This window comes from Ochotona princeps, chromosome 5 (genome assembly GCF_030435755.1).
Source record: "Ochotona princeps isolate mOchPri1 chromosome 5, mOchPri1.hap1, whole genome shotgun sequence".
Lineage (NCBI taxonomy): Eukaryota > Metazoa > Chordata > Mammalia > Lagomorpha > Ochotonidae > Ochotona > Ochotona princeps.
In genome coordinates this window covers 96,253,747-96,278,822 of record NC_080836.1, presented here as the reverse complement: position 1 = coordinate 96,278,822, position 25,076 = coordinate 96,253,747, and the positions used below count along the sequence as shown (strand labels likewise).

General features: G+C 45.8%; 1 protein-coding gene across 1 annotated transcript in view; it reads left to right on the top strand.

The window, feature by feature from the left end:
• SERPINE2 (serpin family E member 2) overlaps positions 1–16,092 on the top strand; it is a 66,785-nt gene extending 50,693 nt beyond the window's left edge. Inside the window, exons 4-9 of the mRNA XM_058665073.1 lie at positions 588–785; positions 8,775–8,973; positions 10,116–10,216; positions 12,070–12,156; positions 14,387–14,470; positions 15,333–16,092. Coding sequence (XP_058521056.1) covers positions 588–785; positions 8,775–8,973; positions 10,116–10,216; positions 12,070–12,156; positions 14,387–14,470; positions 15,333–15,370 — 707 coding nt within the window. The 3' untranslated portion in view covers positions 15,371–16,092. The remainder of the gene's footprint in view (positions 1–587; positions 786–8,774; positions 8,974–10,115; positions 10,217–12,069; positions 12,157–14,386; positions 14,471–15,332) is intronic.
• Positions 16,093–25,076: the final 8,984 nt, after the last annotated feature.

The following is a 25,076-nucleotide window of genomic DNA, read 5'->3' as shown; positions in this document are numbered from 1 at the left end:
ATCAATCTCATGATCAAAAACAAAGCAAAACTAAAACTGCTTATTGTGTGGGTACCGAAAGCCCTCCCTGACAGTGATGCGCATCCTTTATTAGTAGCAGTGGGGGTATAATTATAGATTAAATGGAGCTTGTTGAGATGAGTAGAAATTTTAAAAATGTGAGACATACAGGGAGTTAGCAATAATGTCTGTTTTAAGAACGTATTTCTTTGAAAGAGTTACAGAGAGGGAGAGACACATTTGCTACCCAGTGGCCCAGGACCCTGATGGCTACAGCAACCGTGGCTCTGCCAGACTGGAGCCAGGAGCTTCATCCCAGTCTCCGGGGCAGGTGGCAGGGTCCTGTGCACTTGGGTCGTGTACTGTTGCTTTTCTCAGGTCATTAACAGGAAGTTGGATTGGAAGTAAACAGTTGAAGAATCAGTCAGAACTGGAGCCAATGCCACAGTGTGGGATATTGGCATTGCCACAGCACCAGGCCCCTGTAAAATCTTCGAACATTCTGCCTAATCAACGGGCGCTACTTGCTTCCCTGGTCGGCCACCAACCCTGAGGTTTGTTCCCTTGTTTGTTCTATGCCTCCACAGGTATGATCGACTCGCTGCTGTCCCCGGATCTCATTGATGGCATGCTCACCCGACTGGTGCTGGTCAACGCCGTGTATTTTAAGGGCTTATGGAAATCGCGGTTTCAGCCAGAAAATACCAAGAAGCGCACATTTGTTGCTGGTGATGGGAAATCCTATCAAGTGCCAATGCTGGCCCAGCTGTCTGTCTTCCGATGCGGTAAGGTCATGCTTGTCGAGACACATTCCAGAAAGCCCCCTGAGTCCTCTCTCTTAATTCACAAGCAGTCTTCATGTTTGAACAAGCAGGGCACAGGGTAGGGCCAAGGGAGCGCCACAGGAGTTTATCGCAGCGTATGGTAAGTCACTGAGTTATTCAGCAGGATGAGATATTCATACGTGACGTATGTAGGCTCTTTGACTGTTGCGTTTAAGATGGAAGGATAATTCCGAGTAGAAGTATAGACAGGCACTGAGCGAGTGAAGTCCTGTTACCTTCCATTACCAAGTTAAATCTAGTCAAAATTAGACTTCTCTTTTACTTGTTGGATTAGTGAAAATTAAGAAGCTTGATTCAAGCCAGTCATGGCTCCAATGTGGGCCAAGAGGGCCCTGAGCCCAGCTGGCAGAGTTGGGTGGCCTGGAAGACTTGCTCCCAAACCTGGTCCCGGCGGCCCCGTGACACGGAACTTAGTCTCTGATGACTGTCACACCTCAGTAGATAGAAGAGCCAGAGGCAAGCATGCAGTGAGTCCTTCCTGCCTGCCAGTTCTGTAGCTTCAGACCCAGCCAGTCACGGATTCCAAACAGTTTAAAAGCTCATCTGGGCTGAACACACAGGCTTTGTTCTCCTGTTGTTGTTCCCTGTACAATGCAGCAACTGCTCACGTGGCCTTCACACTGAATCCAGTATTATGAGTAATCTGGAAGCAGCTTAGACAATATGGGAGGATGTGCAGTTTCTGCGCCAGGATTTTGTCAGCCACTGAGGATCCCAGAACCCATCCCTGTGGAAACTGAGACATAACTGCAAAATGGAATGTGTGTGATTATTAGATTTGTGTAAGTAGAAAAATTATACGACGTGTGGTTGATTTCAGAAAGCAAGTATAAAACAGCAGGTGTCGTGTCTATGGAAATACATCTTGGGAGATGTTCAATAAAATGTTTACAGTGATGAGATTTCAAATAAAGCACTTTTCTTTATTTGAAACTGAATTAAAAAAAAAAAAAAAAGAACAAGTTTTGGGCCAGTGCTGTAGCCTAGTGGCTAAAGTCCTCACCTTGCATGCGCCAAGATCCCATATGGGCACCGATTCATGTCCCAGATGCTCCACTTCCCATCCAGCTCCCTATTTGTTCCCTGGGAAAGTAATAGAGGATGGTCCAAAGCCTTGGGACCCTGCACCTGTGTGGGAGACCCAGAAGAAGTTCCTTCCTGGTTACTGTTTTTGGATTGGCTCAGCTCCAGCCATTGCAACCACTTGGGGATTAAACCAGCAGATGGAAGATCTTCCTGTCTCACCTCTTCTTTGTAAATCTAACTTTCCAAATAAAAACAAATAAATCTAAAACAAAAATGAACAATTTTTACAATTGGAAAAAAATATGTCGAATGTGGCTGTCACTATACAGCACAGATGTCAGAGTCTCGTGATGGTTGTTTGAAGATTTATTTATTATTTTATTTGAAAGTCAGATTTACAGAAAAAAAGGAGAGATAAAGAAAAAGATCTGCTAGCCGCTGGTTTACGCCCCAAATTGCTACAACTGCCAGAGCTGAGCTGATCCAAAGCCAGAAGATTTTCTCCGGTCTCTCACTTGGGTGAAGGGCCCCAAGGCTTAGGGCCATCCTTCACTGCTTTCCCAGGCCATAAGCAAGGAGCTGGAAGGGAAGTGGGGTGGCAGGGATATGACCCAGTTCCCATATGGGATGCTTGTACTTGCAGACTGAGAATTACATAACTGAGCCATCGTGCCAGCCCCTGGTGATGGTTCTTTAAATCTAACCCCATTGAAACACTCTGGGTTCAGTTTAAATAAATCTTGTGTTTGACTCTAAGGCAAACTTCAAGTCTGTAGTCTTCACCTAGACATGCGGATCTTGCATATTACATTTGCATAATTCACTGTCCATCATCTCCAAATACATCTGAACATTTTTTGCAGGCTGCATATTTTCTTTATTTTTTTTAGAAGACTTATTTATTTGAAAGGCAAAGAGGTAAGAGAAAGCAGGAGACACAGACACAAAGTGAAAGAGAAAGAAAGAAGTGATGTTCTGCTTATAGGTTCACCCAAAAGGCCACAACAGCCAGGTGTGGCCAAAGCCAAGAGCCCTGAGTTCCATTTGGATCTCCCAGTTGGGTCTCCCATTTGGTGACAGAGGCTCAGGTACTTGGTGTGTCTTCTTCTGCTTTCCCAGGAAATTAACAGGGAGTCAGATTGTTAGCAGAGTGGCCAAGACTCGAACTGGTGCTCTGCTATGGGTAGCCAGCTGACCCCATGCAGGAGTGGCCTTTCAGCTTGTCTGGGGTTGTGAGCATGGCCCCTGGGCAGGCATTTGTCTTCATGAGATGCACTGGCCATCCCTCTGTGTCCTCACTGTATCTCAGTGCCACCAGTCAGGCACACTGTGGCCCCAGTGCCATGTGTCAAGTGCACCCTGGACCTCGGCCAAGCCTCACTGTTCTTCGTTGCTTTGCCAGAACCTTGTCATCCAGTTTACCTGTCCTGACATTTTTCTGTGAGATGTCATCAAGGTCTCAGAAGATGCACGTGCTGACGTTAAGGAAGGGTGGAGAACAGAGAGGGAGACCTGTGTCTGGTTAAAAAGAGTGCTAATTGAGCACAGACACTTCTGTATTAAACAACCACAAAATCTTAAAATCCTTTGTAGTAGGTGTGTATTTCATGCTCCTGAAAAAATCAAATACAACAGTATATTGAGAAGAAAGCCCAAGTTCCCCTATAATCCCGTTTTATAAGATAAAAATTTGCTTTTGAGTGCTTTTAAGACCTTTTCAATAGATTTGTAAAATGTATGACACTTTTGCATATTTACATAGGATTACACTATAATTTCTACTCATGTAACTGACTTTTTCATTAGATAATGTATCATGCATGTGCAACTTTTGACTTCGGTTCATGGGGGCTTATGTCATCTGTCAGCTACATGGTAATCCATGGTTTAAACTTATAATCCATATGGTAAAAAACACCGGGGTGAGTTTTCTTACATGTTAATTCTTAGATATGTAACTCAGTACTTCCGGGGTTAATGTCCTCAGATAGGAATTGCTGAATCAAAGATACTGTAATTTCTTTTGTTTGTTTTTGTAGTCATGAATTTAAGTATTAGACACTTAATTATTTTGAAGAAAAATACCAAAAAATAACTAAACTTACATTCCTAAGTTTCTTTCTCCTCTGAGTTTCTAACTCATGCCTGGCTTTCCACATTGTTTTTCCAAAAAGTTCCCTATGAAGCCTCAATTCCTGGCCTAAATATGTGACTGTCCTTGTCCATCCAGGTAGTAAACAGCTCAAGCTCCGCCCTGTTGCTTAAGCGCCACTTGCCTCCCAGCCACTTGTCTCAAACTCCCCTGCCATAAGAGGGAGCCACAGAGAGGGGGAGAAAGATCTTCTATCCAGTGATTCATTCCCCAAATATGTGTGACTAGACACAGCAACCAGAGCTCAGTTAGACCAAAACCAAGAGCCAGGAACCCTAACCTGTCACTCATATGGGTAGGAGAGACCCAAATACCTGGATCATGCTGCTGCTTTGCTAGGCACATTAGCAGGGAGCTGGAAGTCCAGCCACTGGAACTTGAACCAATGCTCCAACCTAGGCTCCCAGCAGTGGTCGCCTAACCTATTGTATCATACCACTGGTTCCTAGATTTAAGTCATGAATGTAGGTTATCACATCCAATAGACCTATTTGCTTTTTTTTTTAATGTCAGTTTCTAGTGTCCCGTAATCTAAATAGTTCCTGAGACTGAGGAAATCTTCAGTTACTTGTAGCAAGAAGGTCATTAGGACTTTTCATCTGTAAAACTCTTGATATTATATATTTATATGTTCTCTTAGATTTTACATGCTGAGAGAAGTGTTTAATATTGGAGTTAACTTGGTTATATCCTCCCCTGTAGAACTAAAATGAGGCTCAGACACCTTCAAAGGCCTTTTCAGGAGAGCTGAGTTCACTTCAAAAGTCCCACCTCCAGCAAATCCTCAGTCTTCTCCATATAGCTATACTTCATTCTCCACCGTTTAGTACTCATTAAAAAATGTGTTCATCACCATTCATCTAGAAGAAACACTTCCTTTCCCCTTTGTACCTCTGCATCTCTTCAGAGCAAATGAACATGCTTTCCTGGTGGTGCAGAGTAAGGATGGGGGCAGAGGAGCATCAGAAGGGAGCACTCTGGGCCAAGGAGTGACCTCGGCTGCAACACAGGCTCCCCATCCATGGCCTCCATCTTCTGGTTCCTTCTGCTGGGGAGTGTGCTGAATGCAGCAGCTGCCCTCTGCTGGATGGGTTGTGTTGAGGCTGAGCAGTGGCAGTGTGAGGGATTTTATACAACAACCTCCAGGCACCAGATGGGAGCTATTGTTGTGCTGCAGGCTGTGCTGACCACCTGGTCGTTATGGGCTCCCTGAGTGTTCCCCGTTCTATTACCAGAGCATGTTACAGAACAAACTAAGACACGTAATTGAGGAACTGGCCGGCATTTCAGTTTCATGTGCTGCAGCCCCAGGATGGGAGCCCAGCTCCTGCAACTCCAGATTTCACATTGCTCACCTCAGCTCGTGTCCTCCATGCGGGGTTCTATGCCAGCAGTGCTTGAGTGGTAAGCTTGAATGGAGAGGGAGGCAGGTATTGTTCCTCCTCCGAGCTTCCCAAGCCACCAGCGAGGCCAAGCGTGGGTCCTGGTCAACACTGGGCCTCAGTGCCTGCAGTCAGAAACGGAAGAGGAACAGAGGATGAAGCAGATGCAGGGACTGACTGCACAGTGCTCAGCAGGCATGCGTGTTACACCCATACTCATTTGGATTAGGTGTTGAACATGGATGCCTTCGGAAACACCCCAGCTTATACTTTTCACTGTTCATAAACTTGATCCTTCTTTTCTGAAGAGTAAGCATCTTGAAGAGAAGCTGATGCCCACAGAGCCTTCTTGCAGGCCCTGGGGCAATTAGTAACCACTTTCCAAATGTCCTAAGCTCTGAAGATTAGCTCTGCCGGAGTAGGAACCTCGTGTGGTTTTGGAGGATTAAAGCACTCATTAGGAAGAGATTTTTTTTTCCCCTTGCTTTTCCATTGATTTTTTTATTTCATTGAGACTGCTTTATTGTAGAAGCAGGCTAACAGTAAAGATGAAGAAGCCTGTCCTGGATTCCTCGGTAGCCCCGAGACAGAGGCAAGGCACGTGGCCTCATGGGGCATCCCAGCTGAGTTACCAGACAGCCCTGAGGCCAAATGCCCAAAATGGGCCCAGGGAGACACAGCAGCCCACACTTACATAGCTGTTGCTCCCATAGGGAGAGACTTGTAAGGAGTCTAAAGTGCCATGCGGTCTGATGGCTGCACCATTTCATCACAGCATGTGGCTAAAAGCCTTCATAAAAGCGTTTCTCTGTCTCCCTGTCTTCCTTCCTTCTGCCGCTGTATCCCACGCACCTGCCACTACCAGCTGACACCTTCAAGTTCCCTGTCTTAACTGTAGGGACTGACAAAGGTCATCCCCCCCAAAAAGGCCAGAGAAGAACAAGCACAAACTCATCATCTCTTCTCTCCTAACATGCTGCCTTTGCAGGTGGTTTAGAGGAGAGGAACGAGGAAGGGCCAGCCTTCATGGCATACCAGCCCCGACCAGGCCCCTGCTAAGAGCCAGACTTATTATTTTTCCCCTCATTTAGTCACAGTAACCTGTGAGAAACACATATTATCATCCATCCTACACGCAAGGACCTACAGGGAAACTGAGCAGGTTGGCCAAGGTCACAGAATCATGGTTACAAACTTTTAAGTGTCTCAGAAAACACTTCAGAAACCCAGTGTAACTCTAGAAGTGCTGGTGTTCCAGTTAGCTAACTTCATTGCAGGTGTGATGAGTCACAGATTTCACATGTTAAATGTATCAGTAATATACATTTAGGGTTGGCATTGTGGCACGTGCGTTAGGCTGCCACCCACAGCATCCGCATCCTTTATCAAGGGCAGGTTTAAGTCCTTTCTGGTTCACATGCACTCCAGCTCCCAGCTAAGGCACAGTGGAAATGTGCTGAAGCTGGCTCAAGTACTGAGGCACCTGTTACTGACTTCAGGAAATGTAAAACTCGGGGCTCTTGGCTTCAGCCCAGCCCAGCCCCATCCATTGCAACCATTTGGAAAGTGAACCAGTTGATGAAGGCATTTTTTCTTTTTGTCTCTCTATGTGTCACTCTGCCTTTTAAATAAATAAAAACAGAATGTTAGAAAAAAGAGTATGAATTCATTTGTCCGGTTCTGGAGGCGGGGAAAGGAGCGTGGCTCCAGGTTCTGCTCGGCACCCAGTAAGGGTCTTGTTAAAGTGTCAGCATGTCACCTGCTGGAAGACATCACCTGGAGAGACAGAGCAAGTAGGTCAGCTCAGCGTCCTCTTCCTCTTATAAAACCACTGATGCCATCCTGGGCACCACCTTTACTCTTTCCTAAAATCCTTATCGCTTTCCAAAGGCCCCCACCTCTAACACCATCAGTGTAAGAACTGGGGGATACAAATTTTGTGGTTTTTTTTTTAAATTATGTGTTCATTTGAAAGAATTGGAGAGAGGAGAGAGACAAAGAGGTCTCCCATCCACCAATTTAACCCCAGTTGGCTACAACAGCTTGTGTTAAAGCCAGGAGCCAAGAGCTTCATCGTTTCCCACAGAGTGGCAGGGGCCCAAGTACTTGGGCTGTGTTCTGCTCTTTTCCCAAGCACATTAGCGGGGAGCTGGATCAGAAGAGGAACAGCTGGGACACAGACTAACATCCGGTGATAGCTTAACCTACTTCCCCACAAGGGATTAAGCTCCTAATGTATGAACTTTTGAGACACACTGACACCCTAGCAGATGATCAATATGCTGTATATTTTATGTAAAAATCAAATAATCTTAAGATGAAATTAGTCTGGGGAACATGGGGAGAACTGAGGTTAAACTTTTTTTTGTTGTTCCAGAATGCCCAAGAGTCTTTCTAGCACTGGCATGCATCAGTTCAGCAGGGAAAATCAGGTGTTTTGTGCTTCCTTAACTTACTAGGGCAGGGTGTGGAATCTGTTTTATCTGTAAAGTTTCTTGCAGTAGTGTGTACCCTTAACAACATGTGAGAAAACTGGACTAAATCATTCTTGAGTTCCTGTTTGTGTGCCAATGTCCTGTAACATGTCTAAGAGTACTATTTGTGGCTGCCAAAATGTGCAAACAGTGAGTGGAGAGGGTATTAAAATAGGAGAAAGACGCTCTTTGTCTCCAGTTGCCCTTGGCAAGCTGCGTAATCTCTTGGATTGTGGTCTCAGCTGTAACTGTCCTGGTTCCCATTTTGTGGGATGCCGAAGGGCTGATACTGATTTCACACAGAGGGGGCCCTAGTGAAAGCAGTTTATCCTCTCTGTCTACATGAATTTGTAGTTCATCCAAAATGAGGTCTGCAGGTATTAAAATTATATCATCCTTGGGATTCTTGATAAATGAATCAACTTTGGCTGGTCACATCACACAGGAGAGAAAAGGTAGGCCCATTGAAGTGATGGGTCTGTTCATTTGCTTCACGGTAGTAACTAAGCATCCCACAGTTTCATTTTATACCTTAAGGTATGCACAATATGAATGTTTTTAAATAGTAATTCCAAGTCATTCAAAATTCATTATTTTGTTCTTATAATAATGGTCAACTTCATGCAAAACACTATGTGCCAAAAGCCTTGTAATCTAGTTAAGTTCTACTCAGCCAAATTAAAATGATTTTAGTGATGCTCCAAAATAAACTGAAAAAAGAAAGCTCCTCATCAGGGAATGAAGAAATAATTGCCCTTATTTTTGTCCTTCTAAGGAAACTATCGGTCACAAAGGAAAAGTTGTCCAGCTGAATTGCTATCTCCCGTCTGCCGCTCCCCCAATGCCACTTCCAAAAGTCACCAGGAACACACTGACCTGCCTCTGATTTCCTCAGGTTCCACCAGCACCCCCAATGACCTATGGTACAATTTCATCGAGCTGCCCTACCACGGAGAGAGCATCAGCATGCTGATTGCTCTGCCCACCGAGAGCTCCACCCCACTGTCGGCCATCATCCCCCACATCAGCACCAAGACCATAGACAGCTGGATGGGTATGATGGTCCCCAAGAGGGTGCAGGTGATTCTGCCCAAGTGAGTAGCTTTGTTCGCTGGAGAAAAAACATGGCACTGTGTGGGATAGCAGACAGCAGGAGGCTGAAGAAAAAGAACCTGAAAAATGTATGTCATCAAGTGGCATGAATGTAGTTTCACAGATCTCTGTGCACTGTAATAATAATCTGGCATTCAGGTAGTTTTTCTGTTTTTCCCTAAAATATAGATAAAATTTGAGATGTTCTGCCTTAAGGTCAAAACCTTTTAACTAGTCAGAGACCATTTGACCTGGAAAGGAGGCGATGAATCCTGTCCCCTTTCTGCAAACTTTTCAACATTACTTTTGCTCCCACTATCCAGATTTTTAACTGTCCAGGCCTTGAAGGTAGTAGAGATCTAGTAGGCTTTGATTTTTTTCAGTCTCTGAGTTAAGTAATCAGAGTAATAAGCTCATGATAAGTGTTATGAGTATTTTATAGAATAAGCCTTCAAGTAGGCTGAGTGTGACATTGTAGGCATCAGCTGTAAAGAACAGATAAGCTGCTATGGCAAACATGGGAGCAGAGTCTACTCATCCCCTCCCCTGTTTTCTTCCTTGAGGTGGGACCAAATCTGGCAGAGTGTTCCCTACTAATCGATTTAGTGTCAGACCTGTCCATATGCAGTGCCTCCAAACTTGGTGGGCCCTCATATCAAAAAATCCATATTAATTATACATGATTGTTCCTCTTTTGCAGTAAAATGCTTTCAGAATCCTCACACGAGCTGAGGAATGAATCTCCTCCTTTTGACCACCTCCAGTCCCAGAGGGTTCTTAGAGATGCTAAGATGGTGGCTCTTTAGTTAGCTGTGGGGCGGGACCATTGGCTTGCAGAGTTCAGGGAACTTGTAGCACTAAGAGTACTGCAGTAGACCCTGCTTCAGCATTGAAACAAGAACCTGTTGCAGAAGAGGGTGCGGGAGTATGCGGAGTATGCACTGCTTGTTTTGTCAGCCGAATGTTTGAGAGAGGAGTTGTTTCCCATTTAAATTTGGGAATTAGAACTTAAGGTGCAATTCAGATTCATGTTCAGATTTTCCTTTCCAAAAAAACCAGAACCCCAATGTTGACATCCACTGATCATATCATTGTGTCGTTGATGGCCTAGTGATGTCGCCCCCTGTTTCCTGCTTTCGTGTAGGTTCACAGCAGTAGCACAAACAGACCTGAAGGAGCCGCTGAAAGCTCTTGGCATTACCGAGATGTTTGATCCTTCAAAGGCAAATTTTGCAAAAATAACAAGTAGGTTCCATTTAACACTTATTCTTAAACTTGATGAAAGTGGTATCACTTATTTGTTATCAGAGGAGAAAAAAAATCAGATTTGGAAATGTGTTGCCGTAAAAGTGTTCAAGGTTTAATCTGATGCATCATCAGAGGATGCTGTTGGCTTTGCCATCCAAGTCAGCAAGCCTCGTTCAGCCCTGCCTTCCACAGACGCGGCATGGCAAGGCCCAGTCACGGCATGGCGTGGAAACAGCCGCTCGTGGGTTGCTCCTGTTCCCTAAAAAGTTGATTCAGAACTGGATACTGCTCTCTTTTTTAGTGCAAACTTTTTCTGTGTATTAAGAAAAGCCAAGGTTGGTTTGTTTTTTTTTTTTCGGTTCTCCAATATTTACCAACTTCCTTAGAGCAGCAGTGGATGTGCAGTACTGTCTTCCTGCCCATCTGAAATCATGGAAACTCCAGTGAGTCCAATGAGAACTTTAAAAAAAAAAAATTACTGTAAAAGGTGTTATTCTTATTGCTGATTGACAAGTATTCTTTATAAACATTTGCCATTAGTTCCTCAGCATATATAGTATAACATTTTCTCCCCATCTGTCATTTAATGTTCAATGAAAACTTTTTTCCCAGTGCAGCTGAGCCATACCTACCCTTGTGTCCCTTTACTTACTGCTCTGTGTACCTTTTTTGAGAGTCAGGTTTGAGTAGCAACCTTCTTCTGAAGAAAACTTGTGGCTTGAGCGTGATTCATGCTCTGTCTATATTTTCCCTTTGAGTGCTGAGAAGTGAGTTCACCGCCAGACTTTGTCATGTGCTGGCTCCCTGTTGAAGCTGCAGCTCCATGAAGCTTGTCATTCCCTTTAAGCCCTTGCAGTTCCCATCAGCATGACCGTCACCTGGGGGTTTGTTGGAACTGCACCATCACAGGTGTGACCCAGACCCACTGAATAAGAATCATGATCTCAACACAGTCCCTTGGCCCATTAAAGTTTGAGTAGCACCCTTTGACCCTATACTTTTTCCTTCAGTATGGTCTGCTATGGCATAATTACCAAATAGGAAATGTTCACAGAGCAGTGTGCCCAGTTCTCTCCTGATGAATAGCGTACGCCATAAGTGACCTGGGCCTCATGACTGTGCATCTCGGTCACGTGGGGTCGTAACAGTGCTGCGCCTCAATGCAGAGCACTGAGCACCACATGGAGCTTTCTCGGTGTGCCATCCAGGCTAACCTTAACTTCAGTCTCCATTCTCCTGGGAAGCTACACACAGTGGGTATTGATGGTAGTATAGGGAGTTGCTGAGAAGAAAGAGAATAAAGCTAGAAGCCCCATGAGGCACCAGTGCATTCGTGTGCTCAGCCTCCCACAGGAGCCTGCGCTCTTGACTAACCTGACTCCTTTCTTGTGTCTGAGAGGAGTAGGGAAAAGCTCCCACTTCCTCTGCCGTTAGATGGCAGTGTGTCCTGGGACAGAATGCTAACACCCTGCACCTCAGTTTCCCCACCTGTAAAGGCTATCCGAAATCCTTTCTGAATCTCCTGGAAAACTGGACTGCCATTCTGGAGTTCTGCTCTTTCCTTTTTTTTTTTCTTTTTTTTAATACGGTTCCTACTGGTCAAGGTTGAATTGATAAAGGCAGTACACACTTGGGGTCCAGGTCACCCCCATCCCCCACAGAATTCACTCCACAGAATTTGAAAGTCACTGAAAGTGAAAGTTGCTGAGAGTTTGCCATCCCTGGTGTTATTTTTCCTGACACTTTTTAGGTGAAATTCCCCATGGCTTTGAGATCTCTCCTCGCTTAAGCAGATGCATGGCCTCCACATGGAAACAAATACCAATTCTGTGTTATGTTTCTGGAAACAGGGTCAGAAAACCTTCATGTCTCCCACATCTTGCAGAAAGCAAAGATTGAAGTCAGCGAAGATGGAACCAAAGCCTCCGGCACAACAGGTAAGGCCTGGGTTCTGTGTCAGGCCCTGTTCCCCGTCAGCAAGCCTTCCCGCTTACCCCCACGGGCCAAGGGCTGAGCCTCGGGGGACACATCAAGCAACACTCAAAAAGAAAGGCCTTTCAGTAAGAGAAACGTCTCCTAGAACGGCAGTCAGCAAGCTAGGGCTAGAGAGTGTGGATTTGGGCCATGTCCCAACTTCTCAACTCTCCCATTGTGGCTTGGTGCAGCATGGACAGTGGACAGGGTTGCTGGGTGTGTGACCTTTACTTCTCAAAATAGCCTTTGGCTCTGGAGCCTTGGCCAGAAGACCATGGTTTGCTGACCTGGGATTTCAGGAGATTAAGCACAAACCAGCTTCTTACTGACAGAAAAGACCCATCTTCCTATTGAAACTTTACAACACATGGGCGAAAAAAACAGCCAACCTCTCCAGGAAGAAGCAGACAGGTAGTGAGTTCCTGTTGGAGGATCGGAAGATTGGTGTGCAGCCTCCTTTGATACACAGGACAGCTGCAGCGACTTTCTCCTTGGTGATTGTGTAAATGAAGGAAAAAACAGGGCAAGCTCAATTTTTTTTTGCCTCTAATTATCCATATAATATTGAGTGAAGCTATTTAACCAAATTTGGTGAGCTCATACACATGTTAGCTAAAACAAAGATCTAGAATAAGAAAGCTGGGATTTTTAAAGATGACTTTTATCTTCTTTGAGTGTCATAGTGACATTTAAATTTTTGCAAAATGGCAGAATACTAACTCAAGTACAGGTCCTTGTATAACCATCCAGGTCGTGCTGTATTAGCCCAGGCTTATGTATAAAACTATCCTCTGGATATGGATTCAGCCACAGACAAGTATTTTCTCTGACTTCTAGAAGATAAAGGCTAAGACCTAGAGGTTGGCGGGTTTGCATACTTGTCAAATCTCTTTCTTAGCTTACAGGGCATGTCGCCTCACCGTGTCCTCACTGCATGTGCACATCCCTGGGGGTCTCTACCCATTTTAAAATACACACCAATCCTATTGGATGAGGGCCTCACCTTTTTTTTAAGATTTTATTTATTCTATTACAAAGTCAGATATACAGAGAGGAGGAGAGACAGAGAGGAGGATCTTCCATCCGATGATTCACTCCTCAAGTGAGCCGCAACGGCCGGTGCTGTGCCAGTCTGGGAGCCGGGAACCAGGAAGCTCTTCCAGGTCTCCCACATGGGTGCAGGGTCCCAAAGCCTTGGGCCATCCTTTGCTGCTTTCCCAGGCCATAAGCAGGGAGCTGGATGGGAAGTGGAGCTGCCAGGAATAGAACCGGCACCCATATGGGATCCCGGGGCTTTCAAGGTGAGGACTTTAGCCTCCAGGCCACGCCGCTGGGCCAGAGGGCCTCACTCTTAGGACCTCATTTAACCTTAATTACCTCTTAGAGACCCTGTGTCCACACACAGTCACATTAGGTGCTTCTGCATTTGAATGTTGGGACAGTCACCATCCTGTCCACAGCAACTGCTGTCAGTCTTAAGCAACTCCTCAGTGCGGGGCTTTGCTCCACGGTCATGGCAAGTGTTTCCTTTAGAATGTCAAGTGCTTTTCAGAGGTTTGAGCCATTACACAAGAAGCGTGATAGGTACACCCCACGCCTGCCCTCCTTCAAGGCCTTGTCACTGTCAAGCCAGGGAAAGCCACCACTGATCGGCATGGCCGAGTGAGCATGTCTAAGACCCAGGGGCCTGAAGAAGTTTGTAAATCAGATGTCTGCATGAAGTAAGTTATTCGGGATGGTCTAATTCTGGCACAAGGAGCACCTTCTAAATGATGTGCCAAAGAAGGCACAGACAAAATAGGAGTGAGCGAGGCCTTCCTGTCCAGAAAGGATTTGGCTTGGCTTTCATCAGCAGTTCAGATGGTATGACTAAAAGGTAGCTAATCTTAGCATCAAGTAGGCATTGGGTGTCTGTGGAGTGGCAGTCGCTTTCCAATAGCTGTTGCATGTTTTATGTCATTCATTCCCTTAAAAACCCTGTGAAGAATAAGTGCACTTATTAGAGAAGACGGTGTTATGTAAAGAACAAACGTGTGAAAGTGTCACAGGCGTAGCCAGTAGCAGGGGCGCAATAAATGGAGACTGAGGGACAGACCGTGTGTCCTCAAACACTTGGCTGAGAGAATCCCTCAAGCCAGTTGCCTCGTTGGCCTTGTGTTCAGGGTGTAATACGTTTTCCTTTTCTTCCCATAGCTGCAATTCTAATTGCAAGATCATCACCCCCCTGGTTTATAGTGGACAGACCCTTTCTATTTTTCATTCGACACAATCCTACAGGTAAGTAGTTCTCTCTTGTTCACCAGAAGGGCATATTGCAGTGCTGGTAGCTCCAACAGCATTGTCCTTCATCCAATCCTCGTCTGTCAATTTCACACTTTCAATAATAAACACGTTAGCTAGGAAAATCAAGGCTGTGCGTCTACAATGTGCTGTCAATGTTTAAACACAAAATTCTGAGTCTGTTGTGGTTTCTAGCCTGCAGAAAGGACATCTGGTTTGTGCATGCTTTCATGAATGCAGTAAAGAGGATAAGGAATGACGCCTCAGCAGCCTGTGTCAGCCCCCTGGGCCGTTACGACCTGGAAAGTACTTGATCATTGGATCTCAGCTGTGTGAATTGTGTGTTCCTCCTTGACCCGGACCTCTAGCAGCATCAGAATGAACATAGTCACCATTGCTGTCTCTCACTGCACTTAGAGAGCGCACAGCTGTGTTTGCAAGGCTGACTCTGTGTTGATTGAGAGGGACCACCGTTTTGACCAGCTCAGTTATGGAGAGACAGGTCTGCATCAGGACCTCTCCTTGCATGCTGAATGTTCTGATTAGTGTGCTCCAGAGCTGACCAGTTCAGTGTGGGAGCTTCCAGCCCAGAGGCTCTTCTTAACTGTAAACCAACATGAACTATAGTTCAAAATTCAGTTTCTTAATAGCACCCGCTGCATTTCAGACACTCACACACCTGTCGCTGTGGCTAACCCACTGAACTATGAAGCAAAAACCATTTCCCATGTGGAAAGCTCTGTTAGACAATATTATCAACCACAGGTTAAACACATCTTTTTCTCCCTCTCACCCCTTAATCACGTGTTTGGACTTTTTATAAAGAGCGTTGCTTTAAGCATTTCTTTCGATTTTGTAGGTGCTGTCTTATTCATGGGGCAAGTAAACAAGCCCTGACGAGTATGCAGACGAACCCTTGCAAAGCGCCGACAACTTTGCTACGAAGACAACTCCTTTCTACATCTCTCATAGTTTTGTTAAATATTTTTGTACATGACTTTCTTTTTCAAAACTAGTTCTTAGCAACAGACTCAGTGATGTAAGCCATTCTGTTCTCAGAGGTTTTGGAAGGAGAAGAGGGCAGATGGACGGAACGCTGTGCTGAGGAGTGAACGGGAGGGCTTCGGCATGCCTAGAGGATTCTCGAAACTACTGAATGGTTACCTAGGTTAACAACACTCCTGAGTGTTTGTTATCTGTTCAGTTCAGGATTTTTCCTTTGTTTCTGTTTATTTGTGTGGGTTTTCAAAAGAAATTTAATCAGTGTGCCAGGAAAAAATAAATAAATGCAGACGTTTTATGGTAGCTTTCACTTTTGTATGGGAATAAATATTATTTGCCTTTTTAATTCCTTTTCCCCACCTCCATCCAGCGTCTTGATAGCAAGCATTATAGGGGTAGAAATAGCAAGAACTCTAGCCTCTCTGTGTTTCTGTTGTTGCTGCTGTTGTTTTATATAATGCATGTATTCACTAAAATAAAGTTTTAAAAAACGAACGTCTTGCTAGACGAGGTTTGCTGTCGTGCAGGGTGCCTGTCACTGCTGGTCTATGCTCTTTGGATCTGCATTTTTTGTATTTTGTACAAAGTAAAAATAAAGTGTTATGGGTAGTTTAAAAGATCATTTCTCTGCTATTTTAAAGCAAATATACACACATGAGCCTCTGAGGCTGAACGCCACTGGAAACCATGATGCCTGGTGGAATGAGCCATCACAAAATAACAAATACCATATGTCTTTCCTGATATGTGACAGTGAACATAGAATACCCACACATCAAGTGGTTGTTTGGGGATGTGATGGTCATGTTTAGCCTTTTTTTATGCTCCTGTGGAACTGTGGTCGCTTGTTACTTGTGGAGTATTAGGACTAGTGGCAGATCGAGTCTGTGAATACAGAGTGAATTAAAATTATGTTTTTGCAAAAACCTAACGATGAGAGGGACAGGAAGGAGGGGGGATGCTGGGGGTGGGAAGTAGTTGCGGGGGGAGAGGAATTACAACCACCAAAATAAATAAATTAGTTAATAAACCCCTCTGCTTCTTGAGCTAAACCTTTGCGCTTAGGCAATCAGCAGGAAACTTGGAGCCCTGACCCTTGGCTATCTTTTCCCTCCAAACCAGACAAACACTAGTCTTTGCCGCTACACTTCTCGTTTTACAGATCACTTTGAGGAGTAGCAATTACAGAATCCTTGTTCCAACCGTGACTGCGGCTTGCTCGAGCGTATGGTCAGGTGTGCTCAGCAAAGATGGGGGTTTTCGTAGCAAATGCTGAATTCTCATGTACATCCTACGAATCTGAGTGAACAGCGAATGTTTCACTGTTTGTGAAAGAGAGGGATTTTTTTCTAAGATCTGTTTAGCTTTATTTGAAGGGCAGAGAGGAGGAGAGAGAGAGAGGTCTTTTATCTGCTGGTTCACTCGCCAAGCGGCCACAACAGCTGCAGCCAAGCTGATCCAAATCCAGGAGCACCTTCTGCGTCTCCCACGTGGGGGCAGGGCCATCCTCTGCTGCTTTTTAGGGCCATAAACAGAGAGATCAGAAGTGGAGCAGCTGGAACTCAAGTTGGCACCCAGATGGGATGCCAGCACTCTAGACAGAGGCTTAAGCTACCGCACCATGGCAATGGCCCCAAGAAAGTTTTGTGAAATGAATGTTTTGGTCCTTTAGGATAACTTTCACAATTGAATGTAAGCATTGTAATATTAACACGTTCGTATTTCCTCCCTTCCGCCTGCCCACTGACTTCCTAAAGATTGTGTAAGTCTTATCTACACTAGCAACGTTCAAAACATTTCTTATCGAGATTTAAGTTTGTTTTCCTTTTAGCCCATGAACTCTTCGTGTTGCTCTTTCTACATAAAATTTCACATTTAACGCCCCATAAATTTGCCTCTGTGTTTCTTATCTGTGAAGTAGGTAGAGCTTACTATGTACAAAAACGTGGTATTCTTTGTCCAACCAAGAAAGAATAGATAAGGGGACAACTGATTTCCTGGTTTAAGAGTAAATGCTAAAGAAAATTATTTTTGACAGGTTCCCTCAGGCCATCTCTGTTATAGCAGGTGTCCTAATGGCTACTCATAACTTTGAGAGCCATTCTTACTGAAATCTCCAGTATCCTCCCATTGCTATTTTAGCTTGAGTAGTGTGCAGTGTTAACAGTGTTCATGGTAAAATGGTAACTGAATGTTAATTTGAGTCATTCATTCAAATGCTGTGTTGGTTAAGACCCTCCAGTGGAACAGATCTGGGAGAATTGATGATACAGGTGTAAGTAGGAGTCAAGATATGTGAGAGGGGAATCGGCTCCTGTTCCTATGAAGGCAGGAAAAGTCCCTTGATGTGCTGCCATCTGCAAACTAGCACCAGCAAGGGCAGTCAGTGGCTTAGTACAAGCATGACATAACAGAGATGCCAGGGAACGTGCTGGGCCACTGGTACGGACCTTGGTCTCCAAATGCCCCAGGACCCAGTGCTTTGATAGCCAAAGGGTCCCAACCCATCCCTGGGAAAGCGAGTTCTCCTCTCCTCTGTGTTCCTTCTGAGCCCCCTGCTGAGGGGCTGCTGCCCACCCACAGTGGGTTAGGGCAGATCATCCTGACTCACTGCATTATTTAAACACCAATCTGTTCCAGAGGCACTCTCGCAGACTTAATCAGAAATACCTGCTACATGGATAACCGTTAATCCACTTGGTTGGCACCTAAAATTAACCGTCACAGGTGCCTAGTGGACAGCAGGTACTGAGGGAACCAAGATAAACATAGCTTTTCCCTATGTGATCTCGTATTGGAAGGCTGAAAGACAAGCTTGAAATGGCAGAATTTCTGGCTGCTGCAAGTGTATTTACAAGTCATGGGTTCAGGGCCAAGTGAGCATGAGTCCAAGAGGGAAGGTCTGAGAATGGCTGCCCAGCCAAAGGCCCCTGGGCTCAGGGCTACAGCAGCACTCATTGCAGAAGGGACCAGAGTTGTCCAAGTGACCACAGATCTGCCCCTGTAGGACAGTGCTTCCCTTTTGCTGGACACAATAAAATGTCAAGACATCTGACCCTATTTCCAAGATTCAAACATATATGTATGTGTGTGTGTATATATGTATGTGTGTGTATATTATATATATATACACACATTTGGAAAGTCAGATTTACAGAGAGAAGGAAAGGAAGATAATCCATCCACTGCTTCACTCCCCAAGTGGCCACAACTGCCAAAGCTGAGCTGATCTGAAGCCCATAGCCGGGAGCTTCTTCCAGGTCTCCTACATGGATTCTGGATTCCAAGGCCTTAGCCCATCCTCTACTGCTTTCCCAGGCCACCAGCAGGGAGCTGGATGGGAAGTGGAGTAGCTGGAACATGAACCAGCATCAATATGGGATCCTAGCACATACAAGGTGAGGATTTTAGCCACTAGGCTACCACGCCAGGCCCCTAAAACCCATGCATCCTTTTTTCACAATATGAAACCATAAGTTCTTTGGAGACGCCCTCATATGTATATGCATGCCAAATCTGTTTGCAGTCAATTCAGTACATTTTCATTTCCATTGTCCGTGAACTTTGAAGTACTTGCATACATCATCTCTGTGTTTTCACTTGATCCTCCCAACCTACTCAAGCTCTGTCTTCCCCACAAATGAATACCCAAATTCAGCGCCTGGCTGACCTTTGGAAAGTGTTTATAACCTCAAAACTGGGAAGAGAAGTTTCATTTTAAAAAAATTATCATTCAGGGGCCAGTGTAATGGCTCAGCAAGTTAAGCCTCCACCTGTTATACTAGCATCCCTTCTGAGTGCTGGTTTGTGTCCTGGCTGATCCAGTCCCACCCAGCTCCCTGCAAATGGCCTGGGAAAGCAGTGGAGGATGACGCAAGTCCTGGGACCCCTGGACTCACGCGAGAAAACCGGAAGAAGCTCCTGGCTCCTAACTTTGTATTGGCTCACCTCCAGCCAATACGGCCATCTGAGAAGTGAACCAATGAATGGATGATTTCTCCGTCTCTCCTCTCTATAACTGCCTCTTTAAAAGTTTCAAAAACCAAATCTTTAAAATATACATACATAATTCAAAGTTTCATCTGTTGGTGTGCTTAAGACGTTGTCCTTCCACAATATCAAATTGGCAAAAATTGAGCCTTTGATCAGTTTGGAAGTTTGGGCAAACAGTTTCTCATGCAGAGGAGACTTCACACGGCACGTGGACAAGGTACACACGGCAGACTTCCTTCAGTCAGAACGGCAGAGCTGTGGAAAAATGGAAGCCAAGCAGCGAAGTCACTTTGGACAAAGAAATGGCCACTTTCACTTCCCCCTGGAAGCCAGTGGGGGAAAGTGGGCACTCGTCCAAGTATGCTGAAAGTTATTTTTGAGCCTTTAAAATTTTCTTGGCCTTTGAGCCTTTGCCTGTGGAAGCAGATCCTTGCGTGTGACCCAGAAAGGAACCTCAGTCATAAGAGAACGCGGCAAAAAGGCCCAAGGAGTGGCCTCTGTCCTTGTCGCTGGAGTCCTGACCGCCACATGCGCTCTGTGCGAAGGGCCTGGGCAGCAGCGTGCTCTGCGCCTGCGGAGCAGCCGAGGCGCCGAGGGCCGCGTGAGTTGGCAGGAGACAGCTGCGTCCAGTGAACGCTGAAGGACGCTGTGTCCTTGTCGCAGCAGCAAGGCCGCTGGGGGCCACAGAGGGTGGAGACAGCACTGGCTTGAAGCCCTGTCTCTCGGTCGATCCCAGACTGTCTCTTTGATCACATCTCTCTGATCTTGAAGAAGAGTCACAGATGTCACCATGTAAACAGAAAGTTGCTAAATGCCAAGTCCCTGATCTTCGGCATGACAAGTCCAGTGTTAGCGCTTGCAGATTAAATTAGTGAGTATTAGCTAGCAAGATGGAAATGCATTTCTTTAGAAGTTGTCATTTCTATTGTTTTTAAAGGTTTATTTAATTTTTGGGCCTGGCGTGATAGCGTAGCGGTTAAAGTCCTTGCCCTGAATGCGCTGGGATCCCAAAAGGGCGCTGGTTCTAATCCCAGCAGCCCTGCTTCCCATCCAGCTCCCTGCTTGTGGCCTGGGAAAGCAGTGGAGGACGGTCCAAAGCCTTGGGACCCTGCACCTGCATGGGAGACCTGGAAGAAACTCCTGGCTCCTAGCTTCAGATCAGCTCAGCTCTGGCCGTTGTGGTCACTTGAGAAGTGAACCAGCAGATGGAAGACTTTTCTTTCAGTCTATGCTTCTCTCTGCAGATCTGCCTTTCCAACAAAAAAAAAAAAAAAATAAATATTTTAAAACATAAAAAAATACATTTCTTACTACTCTGCCTCCTTCACCTGAAGTTCATGGAACCAGCAACTATGAAATTAAGCATCCCTATTGGGACACCTGTTACAATCCCGGCTGCTCTACTCCTCATCCAGCTCCCTGCTAATACAGCTGGAAAAGCAGCCGACAACAGCCCAAGAGCTGGAGCCCTCACAATCCTTGTGGGCGACCAAGATGGCTCCTGGGTGCTGGGCTCCAGCGTGGCTTAGCCACAGCCATGGCCGGCACCTGGCGAACAAACAAGGGTCAGACAATCTCACTCACTCTGCCCTTCCATCTCTGCATTCTGCCTTGGAAATCAATAAGATATTCTTTTCCGAAAGGTGACAATCTTAGTGACCACAGAGAAAGATGTCTGGCCTTCTGACTGTCCTTCTCATCCAAGAAACAATGCCAGGACTCCGAGCTCCAGGGGCAGCCTCAGAAACCCAGGGAGGGAGTGGCCAAGGCAGTGTGACGATGCTCAGCTGGCAGCGCTCTGCCCCCTACCGACATGCTGTCTTGTAGGAAGATGCAGACATCAAGAGTTCGTGTAAAAGAAGCAGAATCAGGAACAGCCTCTTCTGTGGCGGCTTAGAAACACACTTCCCCGACTGTCAGTGACCGCATTGCTCACCTGTTGGCCGAAAGACGCTCAGAACAGCCCACTCATTATTGTATAAGCTAATATGGAGTAGTTCTGATACAAAGATTCTGCAAATTATCAAATAATGAGGTTCCTAGGGGAATTAGGAGGAATTAGTCAATATTTCTAGTTTTTCATTGTTTTTCTCCCAGTTTTCTTAAAGCATTCGTCTTCTGTCACTATTCATTCAAATAAATGAAAAAAATATGACTATTAATAGGAAGTGTATACACTAGCAAAGGCAAAGCAACATTTTCAGCAGGATTTTTGTTTGTGATTGTGATTTTTTTTTATTATTCATAAATTTTCTCCTGGATGTTTTGCTCATAGTTTCCAAGCTGGACTTCAATCTAACAATCACTCTTAGCATTCTAAAGTGAGAACAGTAGTTTCAAGTTGTCCAATATCCAACCAGAGAGCCTAAATCTAGATGCTGGGGCACAATGGTGGAGCAGCGCAACAGCTCAAGGTCCGGAGAGGACGCAGGGATCAGGTGCAGCAGGAAACCAGAGTAGGCTTAGGGATGCAGAACCTGCTGCCAGCCGAGCACCCTCGCTGCAGCTCAGCTGGGGAAGTCTGTAGGCTGTCCGCCTCCCCCACCAATCCACCTCCTCCGGAAGAATGTCACTATCCGGTTGCAGACATGTTGAGTTGGGACACTAGGATTCCCTAGTCCCTGTAGTGCACTTTCTCCCAATCTAGGAAGGCAGGAAGGAGAAAGGAACAGCATATTGTCTTTGTCTATGATGGCTCTGCAGTGTTTTCTTTCCAGCGGATATAAAAGCAACTCAAACATCTCTGTCTTCGATCACAGGTGAATTTTCACGCATCAAATTCTCACAGTATCCAAGAGGTATGTGAGTTATCTGCTACAGATGTTCTTATAGGACATGACAGCTGTAAAAGGCCTTGAAAGTCCGTGTCACACTATAATTATATCCAACATGCATGCATACTTTCGTAAATGCTTTTCCCATAATGGCGCTGCGGGCACCAAACTGCAGAATGGGACTAGAGCACCACCTTGTGGCCAAAAGTAATATAATGCTGAAACCATCCCTAATTTTTGCCTTTATTGGGAATTCCATTACTACTTTCAAATTTCTCCTAAATTGTAGTTCATGTTCTCCCAATCTAATAACACATTTTTGAAAATAATAATCCACAACTTTTTTTAATAATCCACAACTTATTTGCGCACATAATAAAGTGTGAATTGAGAATGATAATGCAAAAAAAGTTTATTTTTGAAAAAAATTTTTATTTTCAAAAAAAAGTTTATTTTCAAAAAAGGTTTATTTTTGAAAAAAAGAAAGAAAATGATAATGCTTGTATACTGAGTCTTTGGAGGTTAATTTTATTTTTATGGCTAAAATATCTCAAATTTTTCTTAAAGATTTATTTATTTGAAAGGCAAAGCTACAGACAGAGCGAGAGATAGAAATCTTCCATCTGCTGGTTTAGTGCCCACATGGCTGCAGTAGCCAACACTGGACCAAGCCAAAGCCCCAAGCCAGCAGCAGATGAGATGTGAACCGGTGTTCACAAAAGATGCTGGTGTCTTGTGCGACAGCTCGACCCGCTGCACTGCGATGCAAGTCCTGAGGACATTTTTATGCAATTATACTTTGGGCTTTGGAAACTAGAAAATGGGCACATCTGGGAAAGAGGTTGAGAATTTCATTCTCTGTCAACAACCCAAGTTTAAAGGTAGAGAAACATGGAGTAATTTTTTTTTAAGATTTATTTTATTTATTGGAAAGTCAGATATACAGAGAGGAGGAGAGACAGAGAGGAAGATCTTCCGTCTCATGCTTCACTTCCCAAGTGGCTAAAACGGCCAGAGCTGAGCCAATTCAAAGCCAGGAGCCAGGAGCTTCTTCTAGGTCTCTCACGCGGGTGCAGGGTCCCAAGGCTTTGGGCCGTCCTTGACTGCTTTCCCAGACCACATGCAGGGAGCTGGATGGGAATCAGGGCTGCTGGGATTAGAACCAGCGCCCACATGGGATCCTGGTGTGTTCAAGGCGATGACTTTTAGCTGCTAGGCTACCGCTCTGGGCCAAGACATGGAGTCTTTCTGAGTGTCTTTAATGACCACTGCATGCCGCTTGTCACAAAACCGCATCTACATGTTACTCTCGCTCGTCAAACATATGCACTGTTTATTCTCATAGCACAAACACATTACCCAAGTTTCAAGATAAAACAACAAAACTATGGACTAATGATTGTCTCCCTCCAGTGACACAGGTTAAGGCCCTGCAGACTGAGCCAATCAGGGTAAATCTGGAATGTTTTTTGTTACCTGCACTCTCTTTGTGGGTTGAAACGATGCTCAAGTTTGCATGTGAATTCCTTAATTCCTTAAAGATATCTAATTGTCAGAAGCCGCTGGAAGCCGTATGACCTGGGACATGGGAAGGGAGCTGCAGGCTGTTGGGGGTCTGGGGATGTGTGGGCAAAGGGGCTACTAAGTGTTTGATAGGTGTGGAATGACTTCTGGGGCATTCCACGGACTAGGCCACCACACTTGCAGGTGGCCAAGGGAGCTGAGACAGAGTGGTTTAAGGAGGGAAACCTTAAGGCCAAGTCAGGAGACCAGAACTGGGCTAAGGGGCAGAACCCTCCACCCAGCAGAGCAGGTGAAAGCTGGAACTGGGGGTCTGCCTGACAGGGTTAAGCCACAGTAGACCCCTGTGACTGTTGGTGTGGGGAGTGGGCTACGTCAGGCTGGGTTGCAGCACCTAGCAGAATGTGAGAGAACCGGACCTGGGGACAGATTCTGAGGGGACCGGTGAGCTCTCCCCTGTGGGACTGCAACACCGTCTAGTTTGCCCAAGAGCAGGGGATGGTGATGGGCCAAGCCAGGCAAGACCTCAGAGGTCACCAACACTCCTAGGGGTGGGGCTGGGAGTAGGCTGGAGTGTATTAGGCCAGGCACCAAATGACAAGTGCCAGGAGTAGGCCCAAGTCATGTCAGGCTGGACTGCAGTACCCCCTGGCAAGTGCAAGATCTGAGCCTAGGGGCGGGACTTGGCAGAACTGTGAATCCTTCCCCACTAGGCTGCAGCTCCCACTGGTGAGCATGAGAGCCAGGGCTGGGAGAGGGCAAGGCCGGACAAGGAAACAGCATCCCGTTGTCAGCACACATGTGGGTCAGGTCAGGCGTGGGTCGGGCTGAGCTAAGCTGCAGCACCCATTGGTATGCGAGGCCAGATGGGATGCAGGACTGAACAGGCGAGGCCACACCACATGTGTACATGTGCAAAGCCAGGGCTGGGTGCAGGCCAGCTAGAGGTTATTGGGGGTTGCCCCAACTAAGACGTGGCACCCTGGTGTGTGTGAGGGTCATGCCTAAGGTGGGCCAGGCTAGGCTAGGCTGCAGTACCCATCAGTTTGCATGAGAGCTGGGTCTGGGGCGGAACCCACGACCAGCTGCATCCACTGATATGTGTTTCGGGTGGTACAGGTGATGGACCTAACCCGACCCCACACTAACGGGTGCACACGAGAGTCAAGTCTGAAGCCACCTCAGGGGAAGTTTCTTGGAGTACTCTCCAACTGCTCACTGGACTCAAACCCTGACCCCAGGGAAAGTCACAAGGGATGTGGTCCAACTCGGAGTTCATGTACTGAGACTGTGGCTGCTGATACCTGCGCAGT